The following is a 13,408-nucleotide window of genomic DNA, read 5'->3' on the forward strand; positions in this document are numbered from 1 at the left end:
TAACAACATAGTATTCTCATGTCTCCATGAAAGTAGCAACGTCAAACACAAACATGCAAATTCTGTAAAGTCAATTATGCATTGTAACCTCTGTTACTTCTGGTCAAGTCTACCTCTAAACATAAAGAAGCTTTCCTTTTGGAAAAATCAGGCATGTTTGTGTTTGTAACATTTCTGTTTCTTCTCACCAGTTGTTGCAGCCACTTACATAAACCATGATTGCAGTTATTTGGATGTGATATCCTCCAGGTTTCACTTACCTTGGCTCACACAAGAAGTCATTATTTTCACTCTCTGCTCTCCAAACAAGCCACTCCCTGAAGGAGGGGTGGCAGAACATACGTGTTTTGTCACGCCTTTTTATCAGGAAACATGAAAGGGCTTCCATCCTTTGGCTGAAGTCTTCCCATTGTTGTTCACCATTTATTTGGCCTGCATTAATAGCTTGGAAAATCTGGTCATCTGTCATGGGATGCAGGGATGCCAGTGCCACGTTTAATATAGGCAGGGCTCGCTCAAAAGCAGAGTTTGTTATGAACTTCATATTGCACTGAAGTAAGTACAGTTCTGACAGGGACACTGGAACAACCTTGTAGCTGGCACTTTTGATTACTAAGTGACCTTTTTGGAAGAGATCCAGAGTGAGTTTCAAATAGAGATAAGATCCCAGGCTCCTCATGATCAGGTGGTTACTCACTTTCCCAATAATAGCTGCATCAGCTTTTCCATTTAAAGATATGTTGTTTATAATTTCCTGGCTGTCATTTATTCTGTACTGAATGTAAGCATTCAAGTCATCATGAATTTCTTTGTTGTCTGGAAAACTGTCCAGGGATATTGCAATGAACGGCAGCGAGCTCACTATTTCCTATGAGGAGGAGAGGGGGGAAAAAACAAAGAAAAAAGACACACAGGTATTAAAGTCTTCCAGCACTGAAAAGTCAACATTTTTCTCTATTTATTTTTTGTAGTCAATACCAGACAGATTTAAAAGAAATTCAGTATCATCTTCAATGGCTTTGCAAATATTGTCCCCTAGTAACAGACAGAACAGTCTGTCTACATTACATCATTTTTCATAGGAAGGTCTCAAATATTCTACTGACCAAGCTCAGCAAAGCAATTGAAGGGGGTGAGCTACAGAAATTACCACTTAAAAATTAAGGAAACAGAAAACAGTAAGCAGAACTTGACCCTAAGGCCAGGGGAAGGGGGGCGTGGAGGGTGCAGAAGCAATGACCTATTCAGAAGCCATGATTTATTAACAAATATTACAAATTACAAGAGAAAATAATCTCCACATCACTACACCTTACAGTAACAATGTACCAGAAAGGTTCTTTTTTTGAGAGTAAGAAAAAAATTAGAAGGTGTTTTTACCTGGAGGTTAGTTCTTACAGTCACAATGAGCTTCAGCCAGGGAGGGAACTTAAAGATTATCTTTGTGATAAACGAAGAAATTGTGTCACCATAATCAGGTTTATGAAATTCAGCATCATTTAAACCATCTATCAAAATTATGTAGTCGTCCTCGGGAATTTTCCGCTCTGAAACATGAAAGTATAAAAGGAAAGGATAAATTCTCTTATTAAATTATGAATTACAAATTTGTATCCCCGGATTTTGAACATCAAGACACAAAAAATGTATCTTTATAAACAGCAATACATCTTATGGCATTTAAGCATTATTTACAAAATCAAAAACAACGTAAGGAGACAAAAACCATTAATGCTGTAAAATGGTAAGAACTGGAAGCAATCACTTTGAATAGTGTTTTTTACTTTGCTATTATAATGGATCTATTTCATAATTGACTTAATGAGTTTAAAGATTAAACAGTGCTGTTAACATAAGAGATGCATGGATATAGGAAGAAGGCATATGTAAGCTTATTTATACTATTAGTTAAAGCTGCTTATAATTATTAGCTGTTTACTTAAAACTTAGCTTTTACTGAACTCAAACGGAAAAATAAGTTTACCATTTGCAAAAATCATAAATGCATAGTTTTACACTTGTAGTTCTGAAGGAAAAAAAGGTTATTCTGCAACAGCTTGAGAGAAGAGTGATAATTTTGAGCACTTGTTAAGGATGAAAATCCCAGGGATAAACACAAGGGCTGCCAATGGATTTCACAATAATTTTGTTGACTGTCAACAAAATTCTGGAAGTGCAAGCCATTTTTCATAGCTTGCACTATGCTATGACACATGCTCTGAACAGATACATGCTCTGTTAACACATAAGCAAATCTCCTCCCCAGCCCTGACATATCCCCAGTGCCTGCTAAAGCTGACACACACTGTGAACATAACTGTTTTCAAGGAGCTTGCTAGTTTGTTTTTTTTAATATAAAAATAATGTTGTTACACACTTTTTTTGAAAATTACCATATCAATTTCAAAAGCAAGCAAGCAAAAAAACCCATTTTGAAGGTGTTTAGGCAGAGAAAATTATGGAAAAAAAAAAAAAAGTGGGACAAAACTCAAAAGCTGAAATCAAAACACATAAATGCAAATATACCAGCTCTAACTTCAAGATACAAAGTTATCCTTGAGGCTTCTGGCAAAAAAATAGATTTAAAGTTCCCATGATTTTATTAAATTTCATAGAATTTCAGTTAAAACATGAAAGAACCTATTACTGTTATAAACAACTACCACAACTAAGGAATCCTTTTCTCCAGGAATGTTCTGGTTTATTTATGTCTTCTAGATCCTGAAAATACATATTCTTTTTTTTCCTCTTTTTATGAAGTTTAGATTCAGTTTACAAGTCACTACCTGCTTAACCTACCTTTCCTGAGGTTTGAAAGTGGTTCCAACACTCCCCTTTTAAAAGCTGCTGCTGGATCTTGGACACAAGATCTCAGGCTAAGCATGCTTTGTAAGTGAGGCTCTTTTATTAGGAGGTCTCTGTAGGCTGTCAGCTGATGTGAACGACAAAGTAAAGCTGCAACACTGTGCACAAATTCTGGGACAAGACACGTGTATGTGTTGTCTGCTTGACAGTAGTGATAAGCAACGACCTGGAGAATTAAAATAAATTAAAAGAAGTGTTACCCCTTCAGTACTGAGTTGGTTACTAGTCAGTCCAAGTATCATAAAGTGTTACTAAACTTCTCTTTCAACCACAAAATACTCTGCGGTGTAACTCAGAGTATTCTCAGAGTAACTATCCAACTCTTCAGCTGGTCTCAGATGACCTGTGTCAGAGACAGAAAGGAAGTCAATGAAATACATTTTGACCTTGTAGGACATGAGAAGAGGAGAGAAAGGAAGAAAAGGCAGATAGCTGGTTTCACCAGTCATGACACCAACACATCTTCTGTATGGTGTCCAAGATAGCTGCCTGTTCTCCCACCAGTGACTGCTGGCACATGCAGTGGGCTTTACAAGGCAGACTGTCTCCCTGCAGGTCAGAAGTTTTCTAACATACTGAAAATCTATAAGTAGGTGAAAACTCACCTTTGAAGCAAGGTATCTCACAGAATCACTGGTTTGATTTTGGTATTCAGGGGTATCAGGACAATTCAGAGTCTTCACTGTATTGGTACCACTTGCTGGAGGAGCAGATAGGGGTAACTGACTTAAAGGAATCTCCTGACAGGAGTCACCACCTGTTTTTAAAAACAACATATATAAAAAAGACCAAACTTGCTGAAAGCAGATTGTTTTATAAGAAACCATCACAGAATGTTTTGACTACTAGAAAACTGAAGAACAGCATTACAAGAAGCTTGCAACTAGTCCAATAAAAACAGGCACATATTTGCAGCTTTACAATTTTAAAGCAATTCAACAGACTTTTATATCATAACTATAGAATTACTGAAAACAGAACCATGCTGACATGAAGCATTCCTTATAACAGACTCCTATGCATCCCAGCAGGAGACAGAACAGGTTTCTCCACAGCTTTATTTTTGCTATGGAGACAAGGACAAGACATGCTACTGCAAACCCTCTGGTGCATGGTGGGGAAAAAAATGTCACTTCTTTCTTTGCAAGCTAATGGGAGAACAAGCTACTGCACCCACAATACCCGTAGTGTTTAGGGTACACACTGCCTAACAGAAGGAAGAGTTCCACACACTGTCCCCATTTCACTGCCTCTTTTGATGGGCTGAGCCCCTGATGCATTGTGGGGAAGGTATCTGCCAGACAATACAATTTGAACAGTGTCTTCTCATCACTGGAGGAAACAAGTATTTCCTGGGGAGCTGAGGATGCCTGACTACCTTAAGTAAAAAAGCAAACATTGAACTCTTGTTATCAGTACAATAACCCAAACAAGCATTCAGAAAAGGAACATACTTTTGGGGGATGAATTAGGGCTGTTTGAAGCTATTTGCCTCATGCGACTTCCATGGCAGCTCAGTGCCACCAGCCGTGAAATAATTGCAGTCTTCCCAAACCCCACATTTCCAGTGATGACTGCTCCCCTGTTCTCTGCTGGATCAGTATTCTTCAGTTTTTCTTCAATTGCTTGAAACAGCCATCCTCTTCCAATAAACACCGAGTCTGTTGTTATGCTTGGCACTTCAAACAATAGTGGCTTCAGTAAAATGTCTTGAGGCTTATAGGGGATGAAACGAGCTGAGAAGAGGTGGCAGGGAAAGAAGTTTATTAGAAGAAACTCGACATGCAATCAAACAGCAGTTTCAGAAGACCATTTCATCCAGTGACCTAATTAACAGTGTTCATAATCAGACTTCTCAGAGCTTTCTGTATGAAAACAAAGACCGATTTGCTCAGTTCACTTCACCTCCATAATTCTATGCAAAAGAAATTCTAGAGGAGAGAAGCTACAAGTATAATTTGAGGATTTTTTTACAATTGGAGTTAAGTTATTAAGATTCAGGATCCAAAAGTTTTCTTAAAAAGGCATTAGTAATTCTATAAGTGGTGAAGTTCCAAACATTTTTCAACGTAGAGAGAACAACATACTGGTGAGCATCTCCGTATCAGGTCTTCAGGCTCATACAGACATTTACAGAGAAAAAGAAAAAATTACATAAAATATTATTTTTTAGTCTTTAAAAAAACCCAGCACCCATATTTTGAATGGAAAGTAAAACTATTACTACCATTTTTCTGAACTTTTTCGAAAATTACACAGAAATTACACAGCACAGCAAAAAGTGCAGTCATGTTTGATTAATCTATCCATTTTGCAAACAGTTAACAAGACTTACAGAGAAAAGAATAATTTGTGTTTGTGTGCCCATGCACAGTTAGATAAACAATACACTGATCTCTAACTAGAAACCATATATTCAATTTCTAAAGCACACCATTATGCAGGAAAGTGAAAGGAATCATCTTATTTTCAGAGATGTTGAGTGACTGGTTAGGAGCACTCCAAAACAACACTGTGAGATGGGTGTGTTTACGAAGATCACAAAGCACCCACACTGCAAAACAACTGAGGAACTGTATGACTGTGCCAGGACAGATGCAGTGTAGATATCTGTACCTTTACTCTCCTGCTGCACCCTTCCTCCAGCAGTGTTGTGCCAAGGCAAGCGAATTGAGGTGCGTAGAGGAGTATTTCTTTGTCCATCCAAATAACTCAGATCTTCCAGTTTGGTTGAACTTGTTGCTAGAATATTAAAGGACTGAAGCTTATTCTTCTCTCAGTGTAAGTTACGAAGAACATTATTATTTATTATAGTCCTTTCCTTAACAAGTACTTTAAGATTTTCTGGATTTTTAGACAATGGCAGGGGTTGAAGTCACTCATGCTACAACATTTACAAAATGACAGAGATTTCATTTGATTTTTCCTCTTTCAGATGGCCCTCACATCTGCCTCCACTTAACTCATGCTAATACAGTCTCCTTTTTTACTATGAAAACAACCACAACAGCCAGGTCAGAAGTGTCAGGAACAAGTTCAGATGTTACCACTAGCTGCAATGTGAATGGGGTTTGCAGTGGGATGTTCAGGGTTAAGGTGCTCAGTACTAAGGTAGCATAAGTCCAGCCTGAAAATAGAAGTCCAATCCCAAATTTACTGTAATTTACAGAAAACCTGGATGCAATGGATGAACACTAAAGCAATGGAATGAAAGAATGTTAAGACTAAAAAAAGAGCCAGAGACTTAAAAAGCCAACACTCCTGTTGATGTCACTTTGAAAACATGAGAGGCTGGGCAGAATTCTTCTGCATCAAATTATGAGGGTCTGAATTGAGTTTGTTCACCTCAGAACAGAGACAGCTACAGCAGCAGCTTACTGTCACTTAGCCTCTAATTGGAGGCTACAATCTGACCCTTCTTGGAGGGCACAGTAACAGGATAAGAGGCAGTGAACACTTGGATGGGGTGGAACGTGGGAAACTCGCAATAGATTTAAAGGGACTTTACCTGCAACAGAGTTTGGACGAGGCATTATTAAAGAGCCAGAATTTTGAGCATAAGGAAGAGGACCATCTGCTCTTGGTACTTCTTTTGGCAAATTCTCAGCAGACCCAATAACTTCCTCTTCTGCAACTGGTGAACAATTATCTGTTCTTCGATCATGACTAATCCCTTGATGTTTTCCAGCTCTGAGACTGCCATCCATGTTCCATTCCAAACTGGATCCACTACGATCATCATTTTCTGATGAACTTGTTATAGTTGCTGAAAGAGGAAAAAAAAACCAGCTAAAGAACACATCACAGACACACTCGTGTTAATATATATTATAATTTTCATACTTAAATGGCATTTTTGACCAGCAGATATTGAAGCATTTATCTAAAAGAGGCAAACAACACAGCTTCTCAGAATGGCAAAACACCTGAGAAAGAGGGCAAAAAATGTTCTGAAGAATCCAGAAGTGTCTTCAGAAATACGTAGTTTGTGCTGAGGGGGAAAAAGAAAAAAAAACCAACCCAAGAATACTCACAACCACAGAAACATTTATGACTTCAGATGAAGAGTCTACTACTTCATTGAAACATGTCTCTACTTTTCTTATAAAAATGAGAATTCACTAACACATCTTGCAAATTTTCAAACACGGAGACAATGAAAGCTCACTAAGAAGTAAAAATTGCATCTAGGACAATAAAAAAAAAATCCATCTTTTTGATAATTCACATTTCTTAAGACTTTTACAAAAAGAGTTAAAACCTCAATTATTTGAAAGAATTTACATAGTTCTTTCAAAGTTGGCTTTCCATCAAGTGCACTTGTGACCAAACATCCTGCATACTGTGAAGCATATATAGTAAAAATTCAATAGTGTTTATAGATCTAGCTCATCTAACCTTGAAAGCTTAGCTACATTAGGGTGACAATCAGAGCCAGCAGAGTATACAAGCAAAATTTCAGGTTATATTGAACTACCTATTCAGGTTTTTAAAGTATTTCATCAAGATATGCTTTTTTTCCATACAACTTTCAGATGCTGCAAAATAATTAACAAAGAGCTAGACAGATCTTCACTTAAAAGGCAATAAAGACCACACAGGTGTTTTAGGATGCTGCATTAGAGAACAGTAGTTTTCCACTGTGTTAGTGATTCACTGGATGAAAGCTAAAACTACAGTAACTGCATTATTTAGAGTGCTCCAAATATTCCAGATTGCTGGCTGAGGGTAACAAAGCACCTTTAGATCCTCATGGTTGTGTCTAATCAAGGCCTCCTGCAATAACTGAAAGTGTGAGGAATTTATAAGACCTACTTGAGAAAGGTTTTATAAAACTGTGGTAATGTGCTTGTACAAGAACACTTTGCAAATATATTCTGGGTTTTTTATGTTTAATAGTGAAATTACTCTGTTTCATTTAAAGCATTTTCAATACTTAAACTAAGCTCTTACAAAATAACTGGAAAACAAACATTTATTAAAGGTTAAGCCATCACCCAATACATTGTGGAATAAAATATAACACTGAATGAAAAGGCATCAGGATTGAAAAAAAAAAATGAAAGCCCAAAAAAGCCAGTTTCAAGACTCGTGTCTATGTGACATGTGGCTCCTTCCTAAGCTAACATTTTAAATGTCAGAGGTAAATATGTGGTGATTCTACACTAAGCTGAGCAAATCATTCAGTAAAATGTGCCAGTGTATTAGACTGGTATCAAAATGTGCCTTATCACTGGGAGGCCTCTCTGCTCAGGAGAAGCACCAACCATTCCTCTTCCACACCAACTGCACTGCAGCTGCAGCCTCACTGGATGAGAAGGTGCTCGTGCAACTTTGCATTCTTCCAGCTCAGCCTCACATGCACATGAAATTTAAGATCAAATGTTTAAATTTTCAAGAGCCTGTTTTATAAGAAACACCAATACTATGACATACATTGTAGAGGCAATAGAAAAAAAGCTTTTCAGGCATTCCATTACCTTTCCACACAGCTTAGACTGCACTTCTGTGTGATAAGTTTATTTCATTTTTATGGTCATGTCAAACAAGTCTGTCTCCTCCTGAAGTATGAAATACTTAAAACCATGATTCTTCCTGGAGTGAAGCGTAAGAGCATCAGGAAACCTTTGCTGCTCAAGATTTCCATATGGAAACAGTGGCAAATATCCAGAAAAGCTTACATTTTGGCCAGTAGCCCAGTCTTTTCTACTACTTAGCTCATTGCTGAAGATTAAAACCTGCCTCCACTACTATTATGTCAGACTCAACAGACACAAAGAAGAATTCAACTGCAGCAGTAAAACATTAGGAAACAAAAAGAAAGCTGAATCATAAGAAAAGAGGGAAATGGAGAAAAGAAAAAGATTTCCCACCAGAGTCTGCTGGCCCAGAAAACACGGTGTAAGCAGAGATACAGTGGAAGCCCCCATAAGTAGCATCATGGCTGGATGAACTCTCTCAAAGACATTAGAAAACAAATAGTTGTTAAACCTAAATAAAAATGCAGATTTATTAGCTTGAATGCACAAACACATGTGTGCATGTGCCTGTTCAGAGAACAGAAACACAACTAATTTACCAGAGGTGCCTCTTCTTCCACTCTTGGTTTCCTGTCTTTAGAGGTGTAAGAGGTGCTGCCATGGGTTTGCAAAGGGGTGTTCAGACTTGCTCTGAATTTGAGACATGAGTGACAGCTTTGCAGAGTGTGCCAGATGAGTTTCATGCAGTCCCATGATCATGAACCACATACACTTTACTGAAGGAGCTATACAAGAGTTCCCCCCCAACTCTACTATCTTCTATTGTTTTTCCCCCCTTGCACTCACACTCATATACTCCACAACTCCACCATACTCTCTTCTCCTTGTATAATAAAGGACTTATTTTCATGTTTCTCCTGTTTTTGAAACTTCTTTTTTTCCATTAGTTCAATAAGCAACTTCTAACACTGGGTTTAAAAAAATCTTCATTTAAAAATACTCGTTTTACAAGGTTGTACAATGGATGAGGTAATTGTCATGCCAGTATACTATTTTAACAAAACATGAGGCTTGTTCTGAACTCATTTTGAACATGGAAACACTCACAGAATATTTCAAGCTTGCAAAGCATGGTAGAAGGTTTGTGTCAGTATCTATTTGCTCACTTGGAAGAAGGAAAGCTCTTTGGTAAAAGACTCCCCACAGGAGATACACACATGGCCTCAGTACAGTTATGTATTCAGCACATGATCACACAATTTTCGGCTCTTACATGGTGCCCTATTTTAACTTCAGTTTCACTCCAAACACTCAAAATTTTGCTTTTTTAAACTGTTTGATTTAGGTTATTCTCATGAGGAAGCAGCATTGATTACTTTTTCCTCACTTGGGAATTAAACCAGCTTCAGGCTGTGTGCTGTGCTGCACCACTACAAAACACACTGTAGATAATGGAAAAGGAAAAAGTTAGAAGAAAGTAAGAAACAGACTGAAACTGAGGAAATTAACTGCATCAGGAAAACAAAAGATGAGAAATGCACACCTAACAACAGCAACTGTTACAGCCATTTCAATCTTTCAGGTGCACAGGATTTGAAACAGGGCCCATGGACATAAAACCAAACACAATGACATGAAGCACCTACTCAGACCTGTACTATAAAGTGATGGTTAATTTCTGTTATTTGCACTACCAGTTAAGGTGCTTACCTATAATTCCACTGTCCTTGCTCTCCAGGGTGGAGCTGGGGCTGCTAATGGTTCCACAGGGACTACCTTTGTTAGCTGCTGTCTTGCCAACGCCGCTGTTGAGAGTCGAGCAGGGACTGTCGGTGCTGGGTGACGTGGTGCTGCTTGTCAGGGTGGAACATGGACTCACTCCTTGACTGGCTACAGTACACTGCAGTGTGCAGACAAAATGAACAGTAATTGCACAGGAGGTAGTACAGTGCTCTGCTGAGAGTCAGAAACAAAGTAGAAAATGAACACAGTAAAGAGCCCAGTTTTCAAGTAAAAACTTCATGAAGCAGAAGGTTTATCTTGACTGGAAAGCATGACACGATTTCAGACTATTCATAGAAAGAAACTTATAAAGGAAAAGGGGAATTTCAGAGTTCAGAGGAAGAGCTGCACTGAGGCAGATTTCTTCTCTAGTAAGCATTTTGCCAATAATAATGCACTTCCCTCCCCATTTATTCTTTGGGTTAAAACCAGTAGAAGTGCAGTCTTATTCCCATTTCACTACCAATGAAACCCAAACTGATGAACCAAAATTTATGATGTCGGGGACTAAAAATCAAGAGAGAGGAAGGAGAGAGGAGAGGCAGACTGCTAGCTGCAGTGCAGTTTTGGTTAGCAGGTGAGTTTCAAATACATAGCAGCTAGCTGCTTCCCCACAATTCTCTGCCCCCAGATGCCAGACAGTCAAATAGAAAGGAACTTCTCAGGAAAAAACGAACACAAATGCCCTAAAAGCATGTTAGCATTGTAACAAACCACTGGCATTTTCCATTCTCATAAATCACGGAGAACAGAAGAAAAAAAAAAAGAAGTACCTCCTAAATACTAAAATAAGGCATAGAGAAGCCTGGAAGCTATTCACATTCATAGCAGATTAGATTTAACTTCCAGAAATTATGATGAGTCTGTTTTTTTTAATTTTTTACTCTTTAAGAATGCAAGATTAACTCACAATATCAAAACAAACAAAACCCCAAACACTAGTTATAACTAATTTACAATTCTATTATAACGTGTGTATTAGAATGGATTGCTTTTGGTATGCATCAAGTAACTGCAACTTGCAAACAGATGAAATAACATTAGTGGTCTCAGAATTAGGATGAATATTAAGTATAATTTTATATTATCCTACCATGACTTCATTTTTGTCTTCCATATGAGCAGAAGTTGGAATCCCTTCTCCCAGTAAAAAACCCAGTCTTGTCATCAATTCTTGTGCTGCAGGAGAACAGCTTGAGTCTTTATCAGGCTTTGCTTTGGAGTGGGGGGAAAAAAGTTGGTGAAGATTAGAGTTTTCAATTTATAAACTGTTACAAGAGGTAAAAAAGTACAATCAAACCTAAACAGCAGTTCTTTTGACAGGAAAACTAATGCCATTTAAGCTGTTTGTCCATTAGACTTTAAACTGTTAGTGAGTCTTGGATCTCCTGTGTATCTGCACAAATCTCAGGAAGAAAACCACCCTGACATTTAAAACAGAAGTAGTTAAGTGCAACCAGTTTGTCCTGTGATGAGGAATGTGATTATTCTGCTAACCACTGCATTAAGCTCAGTGCTTTCAAACCTCAGTGGCAGACTGAAATTCTGTTCCAGTTATTTTTTATGAATTTTTTTAGTGTTAAAAATCTGAGAACTAGAGGTTAATAACACAGATGTTTTGTAACACTACAACTAATACCTTACTTTTTTGTTGTGCTTGCTACACAAAGGACGTGACACCAGTTCCAATGTCCTAGCTTTTCTCGTTGAAAAAATCTTTAATTTTATCAATACAGTGCTTTAAAATATCTTCTGGTGTCCAACAGACAATGAGACAAAGTTCAACATGAGATAATCTCCAACCAAAACAGCCATTACACATCTGCTTGGGGAAAACACCTATAGGTTATACAATCTCACAAACCAGCACACCTCCTGACATTTTCTTTCTTTGATGCCAGCAGCTTGGTATTGCCTACCAACCTGTAATCCTCTTCCCTAACAGAAACATTTGTTCAGCATTTATTTGTTTTGTCCATGAAAAAAAAGAGTATAGGTAGGCCTGTCTCATCCTTCAGCATAAACAGTCAATTAAGGAGCATCAATTAACCATTCTGAGAACTAGCTCACAGCAGAATCCTCAGATCCTATAGAACTGCAGTAGCTACAACCTGACTCTGCAAGGAGAGGAAAAGTCAGAAGCACCAGGTCCCTCTGGAAGAGGGAAGAAGGCAGAGAGGTTTAGGTGTATGGATTTACTGGTGAACTTTAAAAGAGAACAGACGAGCCTCTTGGCTGCACGTCTACCTTCCCCACCACAAGAAGCAGGGCAGGGACTGAACTGCCCCTTTTCCTTTGCTCTTTCCTTCACGGCTTCAGCAGGCCACACCAGTGCCAGGGCAGTGCTTACTCTTCATGAGCAGAATGGTATCTGACCACATAAGACAGAGCTGACATTCAGTGGTATTTGCAATAAGCAGCACATTTTCCCCCAAGCTGCAGATTGTACGAAAACCACAGCAAATAGTGATTGTAACTGAACAGCTTGAGCAGTAAGCATTACTTCAACAATGTTTTGATTTTATGAGTGACATAAATCCCATGGTTTGCAAACATGAGTAGTTTACTAGTCACTCATCCTTTACTTCATTCCAGCTCAATACCTACTTGAAAGAATGTATTCCTTAATTCTGTGGACAGGTTAAGATTTTGCTCTGGAAAACTGATTATCTGGTTCTCACTGAATCCAAAAGGGAAGATGTCTATGAAATGGTATCTTTTTTGAGAGCAGACAGCAAAACTTCTGGTATCTCAGAATATTTTGCAAATTGTCTGGTCTTAGAATATTTGACTGGAAAATATATTTTCTCTGTAAAATTGTCCTTTTGAGGATTATGATTAATCTTTAAAACTATAGTCCTGGAAATTGCAGAGTTTGTGGAATCAACATCTTCATTCTTCTACCAAACATAGAAAAACCTTTTATCATTCTATTTAAATTTTAATCTTTGACGATTCTGAGTAGATGTTAGGCAGAGTACCAAATCCAGAGATAAAAGCAACAGTCTAATAAAAGCCAAGAGCCTAAGATGTCCAACCCAGAAACAACTATTTAATCCCTAAACACCAGAGTTTGAGTTTGACCTTCCACAGTCTCATTGTCTGGGTGTACAACTCTGTGGAGAGGAAGATCCTCGAGAGATGGCCACACTTAGATTAAGGAGATGAGGACTACATGTTCTCCCAGTCAGACACAAAACTTTAATCCTAGCACTAAGATTAATTGACTTGACATTAGAAGTATTTTCCAACCTCAGTGATTCGATGATAATAATAATAAT

At 38.0% G+C, this 13,408-nt stretch overlaps 1 protein-coding gene across 13 annotated transcripts in view; it reads right to left on the minus strand.

Moving 5' to 3' along the window:
* TANC1 (tetratricopeptide repeat, ankyrin repeat and coiled-coil containing 1) overlaps positions 1–13,408 on the minus strand; it is a 64,375-nt gene that overhangs the window by 14,861 nt on the left and 36,106 nt on the right. For all 13 annotated transcript variants that reach the window (XM_071746275.1, XM_071746267.1, XM_071746273.1 and 10 more), the window contains 9 exons: positions 11,221–11,342; positions 10,056–10,245; positions 6,374–6,631; positions 5,482–5,607; positions 4,320–4,601; positions 3,471–3,622; positions 2,800–3,031; positions 1,381–1,547; positions 261–868 (listed from right to left, as the gene is read on the minus strand). In XM_071746275.1, the coding sequence (XP_071602376.1) occupies positions 261–868; positions 1,381–1,547; positions 2,800–3,031; positions 3,471–3,622; positions 4,320–4,601; positions 5,482–5,607; positions 6,374–6,631; positions 10,056–10,245; positions 11,221–11,342 (2,137 nt within the window). The remainder of the gene's footprint in view (positions 1–260; positions 869–1,380; positions 1,548–2,799; positions 3,032–3,470; positions 3,623–4,319; positions 4,602–5,481; positions 5,608–6,373; positions 6,632–10,055; positions 10,246–11,220; positions 11,343–13,408) is intronic.

The sequence above is a fragment of the Heliangelus exortis genome, chromosome 6 (assembly GCF_036169615.1).
Source record: "Heliangelus exortis chromosome 6, bHelExo1.hap1, whole genome shotgun sequence".
In the NCBI taxonomy this organism is placed as follows: domain Eukaryota; kingdom Metazoa; phylum Chordata; class Aves; order Apodiformes; family Trochilidae; genus Heliangelus; species Heliangelus exortis.